The following is a 25000-nucleotide window of genomic DNA, read 5'->3' as shown; positions in this document are numbered from 1 at the left end:
TACTATTGATGTTAAACTAAATGGTCTGTAATTCCCAGGGATGTATTTTGTCCTTTTTTTTTTTTTTTTTTTTTTAAATATTGGTGCTACATTGGCTTTTCTCCAATCAGCTGGTACCCTTCCTGTCAGTAGACTGTCAGTAAAAATGAGGAACAATGGTCTTGCAATTACTTGATTGGGACTGAGAAACTGGTCAGAGTTTGAGGGAAAGATGGATGGTGCTAAATACAGGGATATTCTTGAGCAAAACCTGTACCACTCTGTATGTGATTTGAGACTAGGATGGAGGCTCTCCTTTCAGCAGGACAATGACCCCAAACACGCTGCTAAAGCCACACATGAGTGTTTAAGGGGAACATGTAAATGTGTTGGAATGGCCTAGTCAAAGCCCAGACCTCAATCCAATAGAAAATCTGTGGTCAGACCTAAAGATTGCCATTTTCCCAAGAGGCAGACCATCCAACTTGAAGGAGCTAGAGCAGTTTTGCAAAGAGGAATGGGCAAAAATCCCAGTGGTAAGATGTGACAAGCTCATAGAGACTTATCCAAAGTGACTTGGAGGTACAGTCAGGTCCATAAATATTGAGGCAATTCTGATCTTTTTGGCTCTGTACACCACCACAATGGATTTGAAATGAAACAAACAAGATGTGCTTTAACTGCAGACTTTCAGATTTAATTTGAGGGTATTTTCCTCAAAATCGGGTGAACAGTGTAGGATTTACAACAGTTTGTATATGTGCCTCCCACTTTTTAAGGGACCAAAAGTAATGGGACTGATTAACAATCATCCATCAAACTTTTCACTTTTTAATACTTGGTTGCAAATCATTTGCAGTCAATTACAGCCTGAAGTCTGGAACCCATGGACATCACCAGACGCTGGGTTTCAACCCTGGTGATGCTCTGCTAAGCCTCTACTGCAACTGTCTTTAGTTCCTGCATTTTCCCTTCAGTTTTGTCTTCAGCAAGTGAAATGCATGCTCAATCGGATTCATGTCAGGTGATTGACTTGGCCATTGCATAACTTTCCACTTCTTTCCCTTAAAAAACTCTTTGGTTGCTTTCGCAGTTTGCTTCGGGTCGTTGTCCATCTGCACTGTGAAGTGCTGTCCAATGAGTTCTGAAGCATTTTGCTGAATATGAGCAGATAATATTGCCCGAAACACTTCAGAATTCATCCTGCTGCTTTTGTCAGCAGTCACATCATCAATAAATACAAGAAAAACAGTTCTATTGGCAGCCATATATGCCAATGTCATGACACTACCACCACCGCGCTTCACTGACGAAGTGGTATGCCTTGGATCATGGGCAGTTCCCTCCCTTCTCCGTACTCTTCTCTTCCCATCACTCTGGTACAACTGTGAAGGCTTTTTAGATGTTGTTTGGCAAACTCTAATCTGACCTTCTGTTTTTGAGGCTCATCAATGGTTTACATCTTGTGGTGAACCCTCTGTATTCACTCTGGTGACGTCTCCTCTTGATTGTTGTCTTTGACACACATACACCTACCTCCTGGAGAGTGTTCTTGATCTGGCCTACTGTTAAAGGTGTTTTCTTCACCATGGAAAGAATTCTTCAGTCATCCACCACAGTTGTTTTCCATGGTCTTCCAAGTTCCCACAGTGCCACCCATCAGTGCCCACAATCTGCCTCAATAACAGTGCTGCACCTCAGTGCCACATATCCATGCCCATCAGTGCCCAGCAGTGCCACCTATCAGTGCTACCTATCAGTGCCACCCATCAGTGCCATCTTATCTGCCCATCTGTGCCCATCAGTGCTGCCTTATCTGTGCCCATCAGTGCTGCCTTATCTGTGCCCATCAGTGCTGCCTTATCTGTGCCCATCAGTGCTGCCTTATCTGTGCCCATCAGTACTGCCTTATCTGTGCCCATCAGTACTGCCTTATCTGTGCCCATCAGTACTGCCTTATCTGTGCCCATCAGTACTGCCTTATCTGTGCCCATCAGTACTGCCTTATCTGTGCCTATTAGTGCTGCCTTAACTGTGCCTATCAGTGCCCACCAGTGCCGCCTCATCAGCGCATTTCAATGAAGGATAAAAATGACCTGTTTGCAAAATTTTATAACAAACTATTAAACATGATTTTTTATTTTATTTTGCATCTTTTTTTTGTTTAGCAAAAAATAAAACTCCCAGCTGTAATTAAATACCACCAAAAGAAGGCTCTATTTGTGGGAAAAAAATGATAAAAATTTCATTTGGGTACAGTATTGTATGGCCGCGCAATTGTCATTCAAAGTGCATCAGCGCTGAAAATTGGTCTGGGCAGGAGGGGGGTTTAATGCCCAGTAAGCAAGTGGTTAAGCACTGTGCTTGTCTATAGCAACCTCCCAAGACACAAACTTCCATCTCCCATCTTGGAGAACTTGTCAGAAGTTATCAGGCTGACAACAGAGCAACCAATTTCACACTGGAACGGTGCACTTGCAGGACGTTAAAAAAAAAAGCTCCTGCAAGCAGCATCTTTGGAGTGGTGAAGGAGCTGTGTATACACCGCTCCTGCCCATTGAACTGAACGAGCACAGCTGCCGAACTGCCGACAAAGTTGTGCTATTGGCCGAAAACCCCCCCGCAAAAACTACGGTAAAGCGTTGATAGGATTTTTTTTATTTTTTAATTGGCATTCGTGTCAGTGTCGGTGTGTTTTAGGTAAGGCAAAAAAAGTGCATCATTGCCGCCTAGTCTGTACTACGGGTACAAACCACAAATGACATATACAGTGCCTTGCAAAAGTATTCACCCCCTTGGCATTTTTCGTGTTTTGTTGCCTCGCAACCTGGAATTTAACATGGATTGTTTGAGGATTTGCATCATTTAATTTACAGAACATGACCACAACTTTAAAAATGTGTTTTTAGTTTTTTTTTAGTGTGACGCAAACAACAAATAGGACAAAATTAACAGAAAAGGTCAATGTGCATAACTATTCACCCCCCCCCCCCCCAAAGTCAATCCTTTTAGAGCCACCTTTTGAGGCTATCACAGCGCCAAGTCGCTTTGGATAAGTCTCTTTGAGCTTGCCACATCTTACCACTGGGATTTTTGCCCATTCCTCCTTGCAGAACTGCTCCAGCTCCTTCAGGTTGGATGATTTGCGCTTGTGAACAGCAATCTTTAAGTCTGACCCCAGATTTTCTATTGGATTGAGGTCTGGGCTTTGACTAGGCCATTCCAACACATTTACATGTTTCCCCTTAAACCACTCAAGTGTTGCTTTAGCAGTGTGTTTGGGGGCCATTGTCCTGCTGAAGGTGAACCTCCATCCTATCCTCAAATCACACACAGAGTGGTACAGGTTTTGCTCAAGAATATCCCTGTATTTAGCACCATCCATCTTTCCTCAACTCTGACACGTTTCTCAGTCCCGACTGCTGAAAAACATCCCCACAGCATGCTGCCACCGCCATGGTGTTCTTTGGGTGATGTGATGTGATGTGTTGGGTTTGCACCAGACGTAGCGTTTTCTTTGATGGCCAAAAAGTTCAATTTTAGTCTCTTCAGACCAGAGCACCTTCCTGCGTATATTTTGGGAGTCTCCCACTTGCCTTTTCGCAAACTCAAAACGTGCCATTTTGTTTTTTGCTGAAAGTAATGGCTTTCTTCTGGTCACTCTGCCATAAAGCCCAACTTTATGGACCGTAAGGCTCATTGTTGTCCTATGTACAGATACTCCAGTCTCTGCAGCTCGTCCAGGGTTAACTTAGGTGTGTGTGCTGCCTCTCTGATTAATGCCCTCCTTGCCTGGGCCGTGAGTTTTGGTGTGCAGCTGTCTCTTGGCAGTTTTGCTGTTGTGCCATGTTATTTCCATTTGATTATGATAAATTTGATGGTGCTCCTAGGGATCATCAAAGATTTGTATATTTTTTTTATTTTTTTTATAACCTAACCCTGACTTGTACTTCTCAACAACATTGTCCCTTACTTTTTTGGAGAGTTCCTTGGTCTTCATGGCCGTGTTTAGTTAGTGGTGCCTCTTGCTTGGGTGTTGCAGCCTCTAGGGTCTTTCAGCAAGGTATGTATATGTAATGACAGATCATGTGACACTTAGATTGCACACGGGGAATTGGTTGCACCAGAGCTTTTTATGGGCTTCATAACAAAGTAGGTGAATACATACGCACATGCCAATTATCTGTTTTTTTTTATTTCAGAAAAATAGTTTTATGTATATATTTTACTTCACCAACTTAGACTATTGCATTCTGATCCATCGCATATAATTCACATTAAAAAAACGTACTAAAGGCTGTACGGCTACTTTCATACTGGGGCGTCGTGGGCATCGGCAGTAAAGCGGTGCTATATTTTTATGTGCCGCTTTACCGTCGTTTTAGCAACGCTATTCGGCCTCTAGCGGGGAGGTTTTAACCCCCGCTAGTGGCTGAAAAAGGGTTAAAACCACTGGCATAGTGCTCCTGGTTTAGCGGCGCTGCCCCATTGTGTTCAATGGGAGGGGGTGCTTTAGGCCGCAAAGATGTGGCTTGCAGGACTTTTGTGCCGTCCTGCAAGCTCACCACTCCAGTTTGAAAGCCCTCAGGCTTTCACACAGGAGAGGCTCTTTACAGGTGCTATGCAGGTGCTATTTTTTAGCAGTGTCAAAGTGCTCTAATGTAATAAAATAGGTAAAAAGCCAAGGGGGTGAATACTTTTGCAAGGCACTGTACATATGTGATATCACTGTATTTGTCCAGAGCAGGAGAATTTTTTGGGGGTTCTTTGGTGGAAGGTTATGGTAGTAGCAAGTAAATACAGCTAAATAATAAAAAAAAAAAACTATTATAGACCAGTTTTTCTTTGATTAAAAACAAAAAAAAAATGTCCATAACCATTTGCTACCAAATGAAAGACAAATTTGTCCTAAAAAAAAGTAGTTGTGATATGTATGGTTTTACTAACACATGTCAAAGTTGCAAAATTGTACTTGGGCATTTACACTTGCTTCGACACACATTAAAGCACCTACCGCTTCAACATGCTTTTTTAAAATGTATTTTTTATGCTCTAGTTATGCTTCGTGGTGCTTTTTGAAGTTTTAATGATGCTCTCATACCCTCAATTTCTCCAAAACAAAGCGAAGCTAAAGCTTCTTTAAAAGCTTCAGGTGCTTCAAGCGAGCTTTGTCATAGACTTCTATGGAGGCATTGAAGCACCACTAAAGCGACATGGAGTATAATTTTTGAAGTGAAGGTATGAGGTGCACGCTGGACTGTAAGCTAACCATTTTATTTAGTGACATATGCTTTGACTGAAATGCAGAGGGCTTTAACCACTTTCCGACCGGCGCACGCTGATGTACGTTTGCAGAATGGCACGGACAAGCAAATGGGCGTAGAGGTACGTCCCTTTAAAATTGCCACCGTGCCATTGCGTGCACTTCGGTCGGGACCTCCGTGAGTCTTGTGGACTCTATGGCCTTGGGGATACCCGCGATCGTCTCACGGGGAGGAAGAATGGGGAGATGCTAAAGTAAACAAACATCTGCTTGTTCTGCCTAGCAACAGTGACACTGATCTCTGCTCCCTGTGATTGGAGCAGAGATGGGTGATGTGTAAAACACAGCCACGCCACCCACACTTAGCAACACGCCTCTAGGACACAAACCCCTACACTGCCACTTAGTGGTTAACTCCTTCACTGCCAGTGTCATATACACAGGAATCAGTGCATTTGTATAGCACTGTTTGCTGTATAAATGACAATGGTCCCAAAAATGTCCAATGTGTCCGCCATAATGTCGCAGTCGCAATCAAAAAAGCTGATAGCCACCATTACCAGTAAAAACTAGTTTTACTAGTAAAAAAGATTAATAAAAATGCCATAAAACTATCCCCTATTTTGTAAACGCTATAGCTTATTGCGATTTTATTTTATTTATTTTTTTTTATTTTTTTTTTACCAAAATATGTAGAAGAATACGTATCGGCCTAAACTGAGGGAAAAATTTTTTTATACATTTTTGGGGGATATTTATTATAGCAAAAAGTAAAAAATAATGCGTTTTTTTTTCAAAATTGTTGCGCTTTTCTTTTGTTTATAGTGCAAAAAATAACCGCAGGGGGGATAAAATACCACCAAAAGAAAGCTCTATCTGTGGGGAAAAAAAGGATGTCAATTTTGTTTGGGAGCCATGTCACACAACCGCGCAATTATCAGTTAAAAGCAATGCAGTGCCGAATCGCAAAAAGTGGTCTGGTCTTTGGCCAGCAAAATGGTCTGGGGCTTATGTGGTTAAAAAAAGCGTGTCCTAAGCCATGTTTTGAAGCGAGTGTAAACGAGCCCTTCGGCATGAATGGGGTTAATAGAATGAAATGCCAAGCTGTGGTTCCGAAAGCAAGTAACCCTTTTTCTTGTATTAAGAGGTATGGACTGCAAAGAGATTTTTGCCCCTGTACAAATTAAGACCTCAACTAGAATATGCAGTACAGTTTTGAGTACCAGTTCACAGGAAGGATAATAAAGCAGATCTCCGGGCAAAATTTTTACCATGTCCTTGTTGCTGATCTCCTACCCAAGTATGTCGCCCATGTTCTTCTGAGCTTTGTAGTTCCTCAGCAATAGGCTGCTGAACTTGCTGAAAAAACGTTATTGCCTGGTGACAACCTGCTTGTAAGTCCGCTGGCTGCTAGTCCTCCCGTAACCTCAGCCAGTGGTCTGACACGCCCCCTTGTATTTCTAGCAGGGAGGAAGCAGGCATGTATTGGGTGGAGGGGGTCTCGCAGCCCCCTGTCTGTGCCGTCCATGGAGGAGGTGTCTTCCTTCTCCTCCCTCCTCTGCTCCTGCCAGCAATCCGCCCCCACTCTGCCCTCACTCTGTCCCCGCCCCCCCGCACTGCACCTCACTGCCCCTCGCCTGCTGTATCCGTGTAGAGCAGGGATAATTATCAGATATTACTTGTATGACACAGCGGGGATCTCCTGCTGTGACAGGTATTTTATATGAGATCACTGATGTCCCGCCTCCTGCCGATGTAGGAACAGTGCGCTGTCAATCATCATACCTGCGGGACATCAGCGATCGGTATTCTCATATACAATAGCTGTCACAGCGGAAGAGCCCCGCTGTATCATACAAGTCATTTCTGATAATTCCTGCTCTACACTGGTGGGACAGACATGGTGGTCCCTGACGTTTGGCACTGGTAGTCCCTGACATGGCGGTCACGTACTTTCTTAGCTGGTTACAGATGAGTCTTTTGATATTAATGCATTATGGAGCCTTCTGGTCTTACAGACTGCCCTTGGTGTTTAAGGCATAAGATGCTCCCAGCTTATGCCTCACAACCCCCTTTATGTGTCGGGCTGTTTACTAGTTTGTTGACAATGGTTACAAACTTGTTTACCTTAACAACCAACTGCCATCAGTTCCCATTGTTGCCAATGCATTTGTTAGAGATCAGGTTTGTCTGAGGATGTTTCTCTGTTAAAAAAAAATTGTCTGATAGAGAAAATCAGTTTATTTATAGCTATCTATCGCTCTCTCTATATATCTATATATAATATATTATACACAGTATCTCACAAAAGTGAGTACACCCCCTCACATTTTTTAAAATTATTTTTATTATAGCTTTGCATGTGACAACACTGAAGAAATGATACTTTGCTACAATGTAAAGTAGTGAGTGTACAGGTTGTATAACAGTGTAAATTTGCTGTCCCCTCAAAATAACACACAGCCATGAATGTCTAAACCGCTGGCAACAAAAGGGAGTACATCCTTAAGTGAAAATGTCCAAATTGGGTCCAAAGTGTCAATATTTTTTCTGGCCACCATTATTTTCCAGCACTGCCTTAACCCTCTTGGTCATGGAGTCCACCAGAGCTTCACAGGTTACCGCTGGAGTCCTCTTCCACTCCTCCGTTATGACATCACAGAGCTGGTGGATGTTGGAGACCTTGCACTCCTTTGCTTTTGAGGATGCACCACAGATGCTCAAAAGGGTTTAGGTCTGGAGACAGGCTTGGCCAGTCCATTGCCTTTAGCAAGACAGTGGTCATCTTGGAGGTGTGTTTTTGTGTCGTCATGTTGGAATACTGCCCTGCTGCCCAGCCTACAGAGGGAGGGGGATCATGCTTGTCTTCAGTATGTCACAGTACATGTTGGCATTCATGGTTCCCTCAGTGAACTTTAGTTCCCCAGTGCCAGCAGCACTCAAGCAGCCCCAGACCATGACACTCCCACCAAGTCTGCTTGTCTTCAGCAAACTGTTTGCAGTTTTTCTTGTGCATCATTTTTAGAAGAGGCTTCCTTCTGGGACAACAGCCATGCAGACCAATTTGATGCAGAATGTGGCTTATGATCTGAACACTTACAGGCTGATCCACCACTCCTTCAACCTCTGCAGCAATGCTGGCAGTACTTGTACATCTATTTCCCCAAGATAACCTCTGGATACGACGCTGAGCACATGCACTCAACTTGAGGTCTGCTCTAAGTGTAACCTGTCATGTTAACCACTTACGAACCAGCCGCTGCAGTTTTACTGCAGCAGGTTGGCTCCACTGTGCTAAATCACATTATTGAACGTGATCTCGCGAGGTCCGGATAGCAGGCACGTGCATGCCCACTGCTAGCTCTGCGAGTCCGAACACGGGTCCCACAGATTCGATGTCCTGTGGGGATACGTCTCATGGAGAGGAAGAACAGGGAAATGCTGATGTAAACAAGCATTTCCCTGTTTTGTCTAGTGACACTAATCACAGCTGTGTGATGGGGAGAGGTGATCAGTGTCGTGTCACACATAGCCCCTCCCCCTGCAGTTAGAATCACTCCCTAGGACACACACAACCCCTGCAGCACCCCCTCCTGGTTAACCCCTTCACTGCCAGTCAAATTTACACATCAATCAGTGCATTTTGAATCGCATTGATCTCTGTATAAATTAAATGGTCCCAAAATTGCTCCAAAAGTGTCCAATGTGTCTGCCATAATGTCACAGTCACGATAAAAATCGCTATTTTTATCTAGCTACTCAGAGTAGTGTGAAGGACATTTTCACTGATAAAAATCGCTGCCGTTACTAGTAAAAAAATAAAATAAAAAATATTAATAAAGATGCCATAAAACTATCGCCTATTTTGTAGACTCTATAATTTTTGCTCAAACCAATCAAATGATTATTGCAATATTTTTGGTAAAAAAAAAAAATTTTTTTAGAAGAATATGTATCGGCCTAAACTGAGGAAAAAAAAGTCGCCTGAGGAAAAAAAAATGTTTAAAGCGCAAAAAATAAAAAACAGAGGTGATCAAATACCACCTAAAAGAAAGCTCTATTTGTGGGAGGAAAAAGGACATCAATTTTGTTTGGGATCCACTTTGCACGACCGTGCAATTGTCAGTTGATGCAGTGCCAAATCCCAAAAAGTGCTCTGGTCTTTAGCCAGTCAAATGGTCCGGGGCTGAAGTGGTTAAACTGTTGTATGGTCTTGGTCACCTTGCTGCAGCTCAGTTTCAGGGTCTTGGCAATCTTCTTATAGCCTAGGCCATCTTTGTGTAGAGCAAGAATTATTTTTTTTTTTAGATCCTCAGAGTTCTTTGCTATGACGTGCCATGTTGAAATTCTAGTGATCAGTATGAGAAAGTGAGAACGATAACACCAAATTTTAACACACCTGCTCCCAATTCACACCTGAGACCTTTAAACTCTAACGAGTTATATGAAAACAGGGAGGGAGGATGGCTAATTGGGCCCAATTTGGACATTTTCACTTAGGGGTGTACTCCCTTTTGGTGGTTTAGACATTGATGGCTGTGTGTTATTTTGAGGGGACAATAAACGACACTGTTATACAAGTTGTACACTCGCTACTTTACATTGTAGCAAAGTGTAATTTCTTCAGTGTTGTCACATGAAAAGATAGAATAAAATATTTACAAAAACGTGAGGGTTGTGCTCACTTTTGTGAGATACTGTGTGTGTGTGTGTGTGTGTGTGTGTATATGTGTGTGTGTATATATATATATATATCTATCTCAAATGCAACACATTCTGCCCTTAATTTTTCTATCAAGCTACACACAGAAAATATCCATTACTAAACTCATTCTAAACATTTGTTTTCCTTGAATGCTACCCCTCCCATCATATTTCTGTCCCTGGGAATGCATTCAGTCTTTTTCTAAAAGTTCATTAGAAAGTCCATTCTAAAGTTCTTTAGAAACAAGTCCAGGCTTGTAATGAATCAAAGGCCTTGCTTTCCACAGCTCTTGCGGTCTTCCATCATTTTGTCCATCATGAAACCACTTTTCTTGGGCTTCCTATGGATCAAATAGGAGACTGCCTGTGGAGTGGAAAACAAAGCGCATTATCTGTTCCTTCTAATAATACATAAACAGTAGACCCTGGCCATTTAGCTACAATCTCTCCTCTAACTTCTTGCCTGGATCTCTGACCAGCACCTTGCCATCTGCCTGTATCCACTTCTGACCCTTCCAAAGAACATCAACATAGAGGAGAGAAAATATACTGATATTTCTGAGAAGATCACTGCTGTTTATTTTGGAAGGTTTGCTGTAGGGGTGCACCAAATAGAAATTTTGGTACCGAAAATTAAGGATGCACTAGGCCGAAAAAAACTCAAAGTAATCGAAAATACGTTTTTAAAAAATATTTATATTTTTATATATAATTGTGTTATATTCAACTATTTAATTTACCTCATATGGTGTGCTTTTGGCTATTGGCCTAGAATGTAACATGACTGCCTGTGTGAAGACCCAATCCCACCCCCTTAGTGTATGTGTGGATGTAGGTTTGTGTATCTGGTCCTTCAATAGCCCATTGTATCTTTCAATCAAGCCAGCTGCCTGTGGATGATATGGGATATAGCATAACCAATACACTCCAGAATCTTTGGCCCATTGCTTTACTGTTGATCCGGTGAAGTGTGAGCCATTATCTCTTTGAACATTGGTACAACCATTGCAATGATGAACCAGCAAAAGTCCTGAATAGCTGTCCACTGCAGAACAACACTATCTCGGTCAGTTGTTTCCCCAGGGCAGGGAGCGATAAAGTCAATCTGCCAGATCTCTGCAGGCCTCTCGCCCCTCTTAACCTGGTGGAGAACTTTTGCAATGGCCATTGTCGCACTTCGCCACACACTGTACAGTTCCCTATTACAGACTTTATCATGTCAATGGATATAGCCAATCCTCTTTGCTATACCCATTCGTATGTCGCTTTCTGCCCCAAATGTCCAGATTGCTTGTAGGCCCAGTTGGCCAATTTCATCAAGATAGGATCAATTGGCACAACTCCATTCACTTTGGCAGTTACATCTGCCACTCTGTTCTAGTTCTCAAAGTCTGGGTACCAGGGGCACATGTGCGTCAACATGCCTCAACTTGATGGTGCGGGAGTGAGCTTCCTTCCACATGTAGTCCCAGGCTTCCTTAGCCTTCCCACGCCTTCCCACATCACCTTTCCATGAATCATCCATTCATTGGACTTCTCACCTGGGCATCCAAGTTGTCAGTCCTTTAAATACCACACAGCTGTCAGTGTAGATAGTGACATGAGAAGAAGGATCCTACTGAAGTCATCACTACAGCTTTCAACTCTGCATTCTGACTGGACCCTCCAATTGCGGTCTCCTGCAGGACTGTCTATTTGGGTTGTAGGATGTTGCTGTCCATTAGTGCTCAGACGAGGTAACTATGGTGGAACCATCAGTGAACCATGCTGACTCTTTCATGTTTTCCGACAGAGACTCAAAGGGTGGAGCCTCTTGAATGCGAGATGACTGCAGCACAGGAATTTCTTCTTCTGGTTGGATGCTAGTAAAAGTAACGAGCCCTGCCAACTGTTTTGAAATGTCTCTGACATCCCCAGGTGCAATATCCCCTCTTTTTTTGCAGTTACCACATCCATTTCACCAGTATATGGTTCTGGGAAACCGTTGCCCTAGTGGTCAGTCCATTATCTCTCACACATCCTGCTATTGGCAGTGCAGTATGGATGGTGTTGAAGTGCTGTTTAGGCCCCAAACAGGTACTTCTCTAGGAACGTGCATCTCTTCTGTGAACCCCGTCAGTTGTTTGGACCAGAATCCGATGGGTATTGCTCTTAGGCCTTTCTTTTCATTTGGCTGCCACAGACGCCAAGATATGGTACTATCCTGCTCCACTATATCCAGCTGAAATGATACTCCTCGTCTAACGGGTCCAATGCCTGATCCTGCAAAATGGCTTCCTTTGCAGCAAGGAATGCGGCCCGCTGCTCTGAACCCATTCTTTTTTCTCGTGACATTGTATATGGGCCTCAGGATCAGCCCAAGATGGGGCATGAACGATCTCCAAAATCCTAAGACTCCAACGAACTAATGTGCCTCATTTTTGGTAGTAGGGCGGTTACAGTGCCTGGATAGTTTGCACAACTGTCTCTGGAACTTTTCCTCTGTGGCTCAGGCCACATCATTCCCAGGAATTTCACCTCTGTGGCAGGTCCTTGGACTTTGTCTTTTGTTGATAGCCCACCTTTTATTTTCCATGTGCTGTTTTAGCAAGTGCAGTGCTTCAGTTACATCTTTTTTTTTTTTGCTCCCAGAGATCATGTCATCAATGTAGTGAAACACAACAGCTTTCAAATTCAGGGTACTTAAAGAGCATTTGCAGTCTGCTCACATAATTTGTAATAAAAAACATCTTTGTTCTGAAGCTTTCCTCCCAACCTTTATATATATATATATATATATATATATATATATATATATATATATATATATATATATATATATATATATATATAAATACATACACACTGTGATTCTGTACTTGCCAAATATGCTGCAGGAATCTCCCTCCACGGAGTCTTGCTGAAACCATTTTAACAGTGGGCAGCTTAGGCGGCAGCCTGTTCACTTCCTGGATTTACACAAGCACACCTCCAGCTCTGCAGCTCTCATTGGCTCTCTTATGACTTATCCCCCTCGCATCCTGGCAAACTCACTAGAGTAAGCGAGAGAGCTTGACATGATGGCATAAGCCTAGGTCTTTTTGCCAGAAAAGAAACGGGAGGTTGGCTATATATATATATATATATATATATATATATATATATATATATATATATATATATATATATATATATATATAAATTATGGTATTTACTGGCTGAAAAAAAAGTTTTACTATCCAAAGTTAAAACAACAAAGAGTTTTAATAGATGGAAAGTTGAAAAAAATGATCGGTCCGATTTTAAGTGCGACAAGAACATTTCAGCCAACTAAAGTTTTCCTATCCAAAGTTAAAACAACAAGGGCAGCTTATCCCAAAGGAAGGGAAGGATCCCTTGCTTTGTGGGAATTATTGAACGATTGCGTGCCTTAATACGGACTGGAAATTATTTGCCTAAATTCTGGCCAATCGGTTGCTCCCTCATATCCCAAGTCTCATTCACAAAGATCGGGCAGGGTTTGTACCCCTCCAGGGAGCCTCGGGATAACACAGTTCTGGTGGTGAAGCTGATCCATGCAGCCAGGACATTGAAATGGCCCATTCTCTTCATATCCACAGATGCAGAGAAAGCCTTCGACTGGGTGAATTGGACAGTCATCCGGGCCACTCTAGAACACATAGGACTCGCATCTTCCATGCTGAGCTGGATTCTATCCCTTTATTCCAACCCCTCAGCCGCAGTGAGTCAATGAGACGAGATCTGACTTTTTTTTTTTACATCCACAATGGCACAAGGCGAGGTTGCCCCTTATCCCCCCTGATCTTCATACTCTCCTTAGACCCCTTTTTGTGCACAATAAGGGCAGACCCTGGCATTGTTTGATATCGAAAGGCATCAGTCTCAAAGTGTCTGCTTTTGCGGACGATCTGTTTTACTTCCTTACAGACCTGCTCGCTTCTCTTCCGAAATTACTTTCTTTACGGGATTATGACACCCTCTCCTTCTTACAAATTAACGTGTCCAAATCATCTGTTCTGATGATGAGCGATGTAACAGCCTCATCCTTGCGATCTTTGCGCTCTCTGTGGTGGACGGCTGCCTCCATCCGCTATCTGCGAGTTGACATGAACCCTCTGCTCTCTATTTGGCCAACTTTGCTCCTCCGTCTTAAAACTGATTTGCTTCACTGGCATTCACTCACCCTGACCTGGTTTGGGCGTTGCATTGCTCTTAAAATGACCATGCTGCCTAAGGTGTTATATCTGTTGCAGGCATTGCCTATCTGCCTTCCCCTGGTATTTTTTAAGCGGGTAAGCTCTATATTCAGGGAATTTGTATGGTTCCACCGGAGACCTCGCCTCAAGCTTCAACTCCATCTTCCGAAGCATTGTGGGGGGGGGGTAGAGTTGGTCTCCCAGACGTATGGGCTTATTACAAGGCGGCACGTTTTACCTGGATAGTGGACTGGCATTGCCATGCTGAAGTGAAACAGGGTGGCCATGGAATTGTAGGATTTCAATGGTACGGCAAAGAGCTGGTCATGGACCAACTCGACCCTGCCGAGAGCCCTTAGGGACCACCCCACTCTTGGCAGCTCTCTGTTGATAGTGCATCCCTCGCAACCAACAGAGTTTAAAAGGCCCCACCCTCCCTCTGACCCTCAGTTATTGATTGTTTTTCCCACAGTTGGCAGCAAAACCATTTATTTTTTTCCTTTAAAAGACTAAAGGTCTGGGACCATGGTCGCCCCCTGGAGTTGCAGACCCAGAGCAGCCAGTGGTGACTGCGGGGTCTGACAGGGCTCTGCCCTTTCCAACGAGGTTCCCAGGCTTTCTCCGTATAAAAAGAAAGCTCTCAAGGGGAGATACAAGCCCTCCTGAGATTCTGGTGGCACTAGGACAGGTGAGGTGTCCATAAGCCCAGGGACCCTAATTCCCACTCTCCCCTCCTACCTGACAGTGGCGGACGGTAGGGAGGGGCTGCTAGAATATCCCCTATAACCTAGGGAAGAGGCTCCGGGTACCTTCCGGCATGTTGTCTCCCTGGTTAGGGAGCTGAGCTTTTCCTATTTGCCGCTCTGCACGGGTAGCGTTGGCGGCCACTACTGCGCATAACCGGATGCCGCCGGGCTGCTTTTGTTAGGTAATTTCCGGTGTTTCTGGTCTTCACCAAAATGGCGAGCAGAGCGGCAAAACAGTATAAAGCGGTATTAGAGCGGGGGGTCCGAGGTCCAGAGCCCCTCAAAAGCCTGTCTGTGAGCATTTCCTCCCGCCGGTGCGATCGGTAAAAGATGGTGAAAGAGGGCGGACCAGAGCTGGCAGCATTGGGGGTCACCACAGGGGGTGAGTGATCCAACTGGAGTGGGGTGGGGATTTGGATTTCCCTCTCCCCCACGAGATACTCGTGGCTTAATGGGGCTTTTTTATTTTATCATTCACAGACACTGAACTCCCTGCCCAGGGGATGGCCAGTAGGTCTAAGTCCAAAGCCACATAAAAATGCAGGCGCTGCGGGTATTGTAATGACAAACTCCCACAAGACCACAGCAAGCCTTTCTGTTTCAAATGCATCTATAAGCTAGCAGGCAAGGAGACGGCATAGGTTGTGAAGGAATGTCGGGCGCTGCAGTCAGATGCTAGCAACCCTCCAGTCCTTCGGGGCTACATTTGAGAAACGCCAGGTAGATGCCCCTTCAGGAAGGGAGAGCTCCCCCTTGCAGGACAACATGTCCACCAGCTTTACGGGAGGGTCCCAAGAACCTGCCCCCTCTATTCAGATGAGGAGGAGGTTCAGAGCAGAGTTCCCGAGAGTAAGGGGAGGACTCCGATCAGGATAGCCAGGTGGAGGCTAGACCTGGGGGACACCTCTTCTCAAGGCTATTTATGCGTCGGAGGACATTCAGATGCCTTCCACCCAGGTTTTCGGCTTAGGACAAGGTATATAGGGGATCAGGCAAGCTGCAGGCTAAATCTTCGCCAGTACACCAATCCCTTAAGGATATAATTCTAAGGGAGTGGAGAGAGCCTGAGCACAAGCTCCTAAAACTTAAGACCTGGAAACATAGATGCTCCTTTAAAGAAGAGGAGGAAGAAAAATTATTTAAAGTCCCACGCTTGGATGCGTCCTTGGCACAGGTGTCCAAGAGGTTGGACCTTTCCTTTGAGTACTCGGGCAACATCCAGTATTAGATAGATAAGAAATCCTGAAACTTTGCTGCGTAGAGCCTGGGAGGCCAATGCGGCTGCTATGGGTCCAGCATTGGCCTCAGCCTGTGTGGCCAGAAACGCAGACGCATGGCTCAACAGGTTGATGGACCATGTCTCGTGTAAAAAAAAAAAAAAAAAAAAAAAGAGTCCAAGGAAGTAGTAGACTCCCTGGAAGTCATTGGGAGAGCAATGGCCTTCTTAGCAGACGCGGCTGTTGAGACAGAACAACTGCCAAGTCAGCAGTGCTACTGAACTCCGCTAGAAGGGCCCTGTGGATAAAAACATGGGATGTAGACTTTACCTCTAAATCCCGACTCTGTGGTATCCCGTTTTGAGGGCTCCTTGCTCTTTGGTTTGGGACTAGAACAAGTACTTTCCCAATCCACAAGGGTAAAAGATTCTCTACAAAACCCAAGAGGGAGAAGGGGGAAGACATTTTTTCGAGGCCCTTCTGCAAAAAGCCAGTTCAAGAGTAAAAGCGAACAGAGGAAAAAGTGGGGGCTCAGGAAAGGCAAGGAAAAAAGTGGAATCCTTTTTTCCAGATCTAGACCTTCCAACAAAGAAGCCAAATGACGCCAACATAAAGTTAGGCGCAAGGCTCTCGTGGTTTCTCCCCCAGTGGGAGAAGATCACACAGAGTCCTTATACCCTAAGTCTCGTAAGAGAAGGGTACAGGTTGGAATTTCGGCCGAACCCCCCTCCAAATTTTCTTGTTAACTGCCTTCCCAAAGACCCACTGAAAGCAAGGGGCCTTTTGGTCAGCGTCTGTGAACTTGCGGAACAGGAGTTGATTATCCCTGTTCCAGTGAGTCAGATGGCTCTAGGGTTCTATTCCCACATTTTTGTTCCGACGCCATCGGGCAAGTTCTGGCTGATTATAAATCTGCGAAAGCTGAAGCGGTATTTGCTATACAAAAAGTTCCAGATGGAGAGTATCTATTTGGTCAGAAAACGCCTTCAGAAAGGAGTCTTCATGATCATGTTAGATCTGAAAGATGCCTATTTGCATGTGCCCATTGCCCTGGAACAAGAAAAGTACCTGCTATTTGCAGTACGGACAGAGCAGGGTGTACAACATTGGCAGTTCAGGGCGCTACCCTTCGGCCTTGCGGCCAGCCCTAGAATCTTTACCAAAGTTCTTGCCAAGGTATCCCCCTTCAGGGGATAGCACTAATACCATACTTAGACGACTTTCTGATTTACAGCCCAGCCCGAGAACAGCTCCAGATAGACCGAGACAGTGTTGTCCACCATGGATTCTCTGGGTTGGATGGTCAGCTGGGAGAAGTCCTCCCTGGACCCATTGCAGTCCAAAGTATACTTAGGGTACCAGTTAGACTCGGTGGCCCAAAGAGTTTTTCTTCCTCCAGAAAAGATCTCAGCGGTTCAGGGAGCAGTGGCAGCTCTCCTCGAGACTGGAGAGGCCTTGTTGAAGAACAGGGTCCCTGGGGCCACAGTCAGAGCAGTGCTTCCTCCAACTTCAGGGAGCTTCTGGCAGTCAAGGAAGGCGTTACATTTTTTTTCAAGAATCGGGTCAGAGGGAGGGAAGCACAAATCTTCTCAGACAACGTGGTAGTTGTGTCCTACCTGAACCACCTAGGAGGGACAAGGTCAGGCAGGTTAAGGACACTGACTCAAGAGATCCTAGGGGAAGCAGAGAAGAATATTCTCTCGCTCTCAGTAGTCCATATAAAGGGGGGGGTCACTCAATCTCCAGGCAGACTTCCTCAGCAGGCAGCCCATTCATTAGGGAGAGTGGGAGCTGGACAAGGAGGTTGGCTCTCTGGTAAGCTGTCATTTTGGCAAACCAGAGATAGATTTGTTTTCCTGCCAGAAGAACATAAAAGATTCTTCTCTCTCACCGGTGAACAGGGGGCCTTTGCTCAGAGCTGAGATTTCGGTCTGGCGTACGCATCCCCCCCCCCCCCCCCCCAGTGCTGGTGGTAGAAAGAGCCCACCGCATGCCGGCCAGACCGCCACCGCAAAGGAGCCCCCCCCCCCGTGTACATTTATTGCCAAAATGCTTTTTTTTGCAAAGATAGAGATATGACCCTACGTCTGGCTAGATTAAAAGGCCCCATTGAATATGGCAATGCCAAGCTCGCTCTATTCCCAGACTTTTCCGCGGAGGTCCAGTGACACCGCCGCACTTTCCTTGAAGCCAAGCGCAGACTGCGGATCCACAACTACAAGTATGCCATGATATTCCCAGCTGGACTTCGTGTGGACATTGATGGTAATGTGTCTTTTTATTTTTTTTTATTTTTTTTATGATGAAGCTGAATATGTGATTACCTGGCTAAAACGCTGTCATGCTGCAGCTAATAGAGACTGTTTGCCTTGTTTAGTGACTGCTGCTCATTATGACCTACCTGGAAATGTAGAATGGGGGGGGGGGGGGGGGGTGAGGTGAAGGACTGTGTTTTTTGGTAACATGCCATCTCAAATGGATGCTCACCAAGTCACCCCCACCCCTGTTCACTTACTGCTGGGATATTAATGGCGCCACAGGAAAAGGTTTATTGTTTGTACTATTCTTTATCCTACTGTCCTCATGAGGACGTGAAATTATTCTTCACCACGTGGTGGGAGCCCTGAAAACGTGTGGGTCCTGCTGAACATTTGTGCTCTGCAGCATATTATAACCCCATGCACAACCCAGGTCATACTTCATATTGCAAGTGAACATGGCGGGAGTAAGGGGACACCACACTGTTTCCTGCAAAGGGGAAGCTGGACATGGCCCATTTATAAGTTGTTGCTACCACTGTATGCAGTATCCAATGCCATACCTGCACTGAACAGACCCCGCTGGTTCACTGTGATCCTATGTTGTACTATCCTTTTTGACTCTAGGACAGTTACATTTGTTTGGTTTTGGGATAGTGCCGCATTCGTTTGGGGAAATGCAGGGTGGGGTGGGGGTAGTTTTAGATGATAAAACGGTGTATACTTATTGTCGAACACAAAGTGAATGTAACTACTTACATCATAGTCGGTCATGCTTTATAATTCAATTGGGGCTGATACGGAAGACATATTTCCAATGGCAACTCAACATTAACGTCCTCATAGAAAGCCAAGGAGCCCAACTCTATTATCTGATTAGCTGCATTTTAAGATTTACCCTATATATGATATGGTGACAATGAAATTTCTTACATGGAACGTGAGAGGGCTGCGAGACAAGATTAAGCGCGCGTCAGCTTTCACAATCCTTAAGAAATGTAGGGTGGATGTAGTGGTACTGGTGGAGACGCACATAGAGGGGAGACTGCAGATGGCGCTGCGCCGCCCCTGGGTGCGATGGGCGTATCATTCGACCCATACGTCCCACTCGAGTGTCAGTGTTAATTGCCAAAACTGTTCACTTTGAATTGGGGGAGGTAATCACGGACCCACAGGGCCGTTGCATATTTATTTATGCAAAGCTTTATGGTGAACCCCTGCTCATGTTGGTCTGTTATATTCCCCCACCGTTTGGTGCTTCCGTTCTATTGGCTGGCTTCTCCTTTATGACAAAATATGCTAGGACGCCAGCAATATGGCTAGACAATTTTAATGCTACCATCAATAACATGTTGGATCGTTTGCATTCCACCCACCCCACAACAGCCTCCACCAGAGGTAATATCTTACCACAATTGATGGCTTCCTTTCACCTGGTGGACTCATGGAGACGCAGGTTCCCTGCCACATGAGCTTTCTCGTATTTCTCCCCCTCTCATAATACGTTGTCCAGGATTGACTATACATTTATCTCACAAAGCCTCACCCCACATCTGTTAGATGCGTCATTTGGCCCACGCTCCCTGTCGGACCATAGAACATACCAGATCCCTCTTAGTGTCCCTATAAATAAGCCAGAACAGATGTGGTGTTTGAATCCTTTTTGGCTTACTTTGTTGCCGGAGGGAGACAAAATCAGTGATGAATGGAGGAAATTCTTTGCTGATAATGACCATTCATCAAATCCCTCGATAGTTTGGGAGGCCTTCAAGCTCCACGCCTGTGCCACTCTGATATCCCGCATTAACAAAATCAAAGAGAAGTCTAAAGAATAATTGGAAATAGCAGTGGAGAAACTAGTTGATACGGAGAGAAACTTAGTACAGGATCCCTCAGCCACCAACGCGGCACTACTCAGACTTCAAACCAGGGTTGTGGACCACATACAATATGCAAAGGCCAAACAGAAACCGTTTTTTCTCAAACAAAAATTCTTTGAGCACAGGGAAAAAGCAGGCAAACTTCTATCGTACCTAGCAGCACGTAGTGAAGAAAGACCCCCAGTTATTACCCTGCAGGGCACGGGTGACTCTCAGACAACTGATCCACTAGCAGTGACGTCTAAATTTATGGACTTCTTTTCAGAATTATACTCCTCCACAGTGTCCCCGATTGTGATTCCATGACTGGTTTCCTAGAGACGATAGACCTTCCTCAGCTCACGGAAGGACAAATTGACATGCTCCTTTTACCCTGGATGAGATAACCACTGCTATTGCAAGCTTTGCTCGCTCCAAGGCACCGGGCTCTGACGGGCTGCCGATAGAATTTTAGGCCCAATTCACTGAGGTCATCACACCTAGACTGCTAACACTCTACAATTGCCTATTCCAGACGCTTGAACTACCTGCCTTCATGAGAGAGTCCACGATAGTTCTCATACCCAAACCGAGGAAGGACCCCTTATTCCCGGAATCGTATCGTCCCATATCGCTACTGCAAGTAGACATTAAAATTTTAGCTAAAGTTCTCTCCTTACTCTTAAATCAGGTCATACTCTCACTTGTACACTCCGATCAGATGGGCTTAATGCCGGGCCATAACACGTTCTTTTAATTTCAGAAAACTATTAATTTTTAGACAAGTCATGAGGAAGTAGGTACGCGAGTAGTTGTCTCTTGACACGGCGAAAGCGTTTGACTCAGTCGAGTGGCCCTATTTGTGGAGATGTCTGCAGAGCTATGGTTTTGGACTGAATTTTCTAAAATGGATACAGCTATGGATATATTATGCTCCGATGGCCAGGGTGGTGGCAAATGGATGGCCTTCCTCAGTCTTCAGCCTTGGTAGGGGCACGAGGCAGGGCTGTCTATTGTCCCCATTCCGCTATGCTCTGGCGGCAGAACCCTTGGCCTTAGCCATGAGAACTGACCCCGAAATTAGGGGTCTGAGAATGGGACATGTCATTGAGAAAATCGGTCTCTATGCAGACATGTTACTGTACCTCTCTAAATCAGACTCCTCCCTAAATAGAGCACTGCTAATCATTGAACGGTTTGGGGCATTCCCCAGCCTAAAAATAAACTGGAACAAGTCCCAGATACTGCCACTAGATAGTTTTCCGCCATCAGAATCCCAGACCGCTCTCCCCTTACAGAGAGCTGCGACAATTCAATACCTAGGATTATATATCTCCAGAGTCCCGAAAGATTACATAGCCCTAAATATTGAACCCCTTTTTTCCATGATTAGAAATAAACTTCATGCATGGTCCCGTCTACCGTTGGGAGTGTGGGGACGCATCAACCTTATAAAAATGAACCTACTACCCAAGGTGTTCTGTATCCTCTGGCATTCTTCTATATATCTCCCACTAAAATATTTTAAAATGCTAGAAGCCCTTCTGGGTCCCTTTGGGGTAGAAATAGGCACAAACTGGCCTGGCAAACGCTCAAGAACCCAACAGACGGGGGGCACAGCATTACCAGACTTCAGTCACTATTACATTGCAGCACAGCTCTCCCAGTTTTTCCACCTGGATAAGACTGATGGAGATCGCTTTATGACCCTGATTTGTCCCAAGTGGGCTCAACAAACAGGTGACCCACTATATGCTGTTACTGTGAGCTCAGGTGCCACTGGTTCGGATGGAGAATTGGCACCCATCCTCCAGCAAAACAGAAGCATATGGGAAATAGCCTCTGGTAAATTAGGACCCCAAGGGCCTTATTTCATCTTAATTATGTTATGCTATCCACTCCAATTTCTAGCAAGATCGCATATGCTCCGAAGATACGGTGGGAAAGAGATTTAGGTCTGATGGAAGATGGAGAATGGGAGGAGGCACTCGAGACATGTAAAGAGGTTTCACCCAAGCGGTCAGATAGACTATCCCAAATCTATGTATTAAACAGGGGTTACCTCACCCCTCTTAGAGTAGCAAGATATAAAACTGAATTTCCACCTCACTGTCAAATGTGTAGAGCGGCCAGGGGAACCTTCTTACACCTCGTATGGTTATGCCCCCGTCTACAAGGGTTCTGGGAACAAGTAGTGAATTTTCTGCATGATAGCATGGGTACACCTGTTGGCTTAGATCCTAAGCAATGCCTACTGGGCATATACCCAGAGGTGCCGGACAGGCACACTAAAACATTCCTGCAGGAAACCCTGTTCGCTGCGAGAAAACGTATTGCCAGGAGATGAATGAGACCTACACCCCCAACATTAGAGTGGAAAGCGGACATTAATTTGACCCTGCCATATAAAAAGTGTATCTACTCTAATAGAGGATGCCCGCTCAAATATAATAAAGTATGGGACCGATGGCTGAATGACTCAGACACTTGCACGTAGAAATTGTTTAGTCTTACCACTACCAGTTGAGTAACTCTGTTGATGATTTGATATATATTGCATTAACCGATTATAGGATTACATTAACCGTGTAACCTGATGTAGACTCCTTTCGATGTGTATTCACGTACTGTAAGCTGTGTTCCAACTATATGTGCCTTATTTTTTTAAAAATAAAAAACGTTGCTTAAAAAAAAAAAAAAGTTACTTAACTCTGGATTACTGTGTGTTTGTGATCTCTGTTGACAATTCAGACTCAGCGGCTTCTTTTGGCGATCAAGTACCTTCTTCTTAGCTGGGTTAGAGATGAGTCTTATGAGGTTAATGCAATATGGAGCCTTCAGGTCTTACTACATACTGTCCTTGGTGTTTAAGGCATGATAAGAGGCTCCCAGCTTATGACTGACAACCCCTTTTATGTGTCCGGTTATTTTTATATATATTATAATCTCAAACGCAACTCAGTGGACAGGGGAAACAAAAACAAATGTGTTTCCATTTTTGTGCAGTAAAACAATGGTAATACAAATTGCTCGCTCCTGAAAAAAATATATAGAGAATAGAATTGGGATGTAAATGTGGGTTTGTATGCATAATTTTTTTTGCTGTCTTCTTTGCATAGGGTGAAGCATGATGACTGTTGCAGAGCTAAATGATCTTCTGGAGGAAATTGAGATTGCCATTAAGAATTATTCAGAGGAACTGGTACAGCATCTGGCTTTAAGAGATGAGCTTGAGTTTGAGAAAGAAGTAAAGAACAGTTTCATTTCTGTCCTAATTGAAGTTCAAAATAAACAAAAGAGCACAAAGAAAATGTGAAAAGAAGAAAAAGCTAAAAAGTAACAGCACACAGAATGGCAAGCAGGAAAAGGAAGTCATTTACCAGGAACGGTACATATGTTTTCCCTAGTCTTATGTCTTTGTGAAAAGTATTTATAGTGTGAAGCTGCATTTGCCTTTGTGAATTTTATTTTACAGTAACTGTTACAGGGGACCAGTGAGAACAAAATATGGGAGTTGCGACTGCTGCCTTGGTTCATAGAGGCGTATGTCCCAGGCACTAATCCTGATCTTGGCTTCGCAATCAGGTTAACTAAACTGGAACAAGTATACCGAATGGGACTGGGCTGTTTGCTTGTTCATGCATGCTTGGTTATTGATTCACAAGATATTCAAACCAGCATCAGGATGGCAGCCGTGAAGCCTGCACTTTACAGAACGAGATAGGGCAGAGCAATGTCTATATTTCTATTCTCATAGATTTAGTTTTAATGGACAGATCACTCAGAACAGATATTTCTCACAATTGTGCACTGCATTCTCATTTTTTATGGACTTGGGTAGATAATTCATATTTCCATTCTGATCAGCCCCTTACAATGGAGTTTTACAGCATTCCTCTCCTCCCATCATAACAGAGAAAAAGGGAGAGAGATGTATTCACTATTTATTGTAGTAAAGGAGACCTGTGAAATCTTGCCAAAGGAGCTCCTGAAAAATTGAAACGGGCCAGTGGCTGAAATAAGTTTTTGGTGGATTGACTCTTTAATGAAATCTGATGTTTTTATTTTAAAGGATAAATTCACCTTTGAAACATGTTGCATGTCCAGCATCTGCAGCTCTCATCCGACCTCCTCCCCCACCTGCTGTCACTATTTGAAAACCAGCTCTACCCACACTAACCTGTCATTCAGTTTCCCAGGGAAAAAAGATCTAATGCTCAGAATTAATAAATAGCTGGTACCTACATCCTATAGTCATGTACAGTTTGTGCTCATAGGCTTACATACCCTGGCAGAATTTATGATTTCTGGGCCATTTTTTTAGAGAATATGAATAACACAAAAACATATTTCACTCATGTGTGTTTGGCTGAAGCCATGTATTATCCATCAACTGTGTATACTCTTTTTAAAACCTAATGGCAACAGAAAGAAACTATCCAAATGACCTGATCAAAAGTTTACATACCCTGGTGATTTTGGACTGATAACATGCACACTAGTTGACACAAAGGGGTTTGAATGGCTATTAAGCACTTCAAACCCTGGAGGATTTGGCTGCACAATGACCAGAGCACTTTTTACAATTTGGCACTGCGCTGCTTTAACTGGTAGCATGCAACGCTGTACCCAAACTAAATTTGCGTCCTTTTTTCCCCACAAATAGAGCTTTCTTTTGATGGTATTTGATTGCCTCTGCAATTTTTATTTTTTGAGATCTAAACGAAAAAGGGCAAAAAATATAGGAAAAATATATTTTCCTACTTTTTGTTATTAAA

At 44.2% G+C, this 25000-nt stretch overlaps 1 protein-coding gene across 1 annotated transcript in view; it reads left to right on the top strand.

Moving 5' to 3' along the window:
* Positions 1-25000, top strand: part of FEZ2 (fasciculation and elongation protein zeta 2) — a 298213-nt gene that overhangs the window by 176630 nt on the left and 96583 nt on the right. Inside the window, 3 exon segments of the mRNA XM_077486489.1 lie at positions 23342-23531; positions 23533-23590; positions 23593-23610. Coding sequence (XP_077342615.1) covers positions 23342-23531; positions 23533-23590; positions 23593-23610 — 266 coding nt within the window.

The sequence above is a fragment of the Lithobates pipiens genome, unplaced genomic scaffold (assembly GCF_037356315.1).
Source record: "Lithobates pipiens isolate NorthernLeopardFrog02 unplaced genomic scaffold, aLitPip1_a1.2 Scaffold_18, whole genome shotgun sequence".
Classification (NCBI taxonomy): Eukaryota; Metazoa; Chordata; class Amphibia; order Anura; family Ranidae; genus Lithobates; species Lithobates pipiens.
This window is presented reverse-complemented; position numbering and strand designations above follow the sequence as displayed.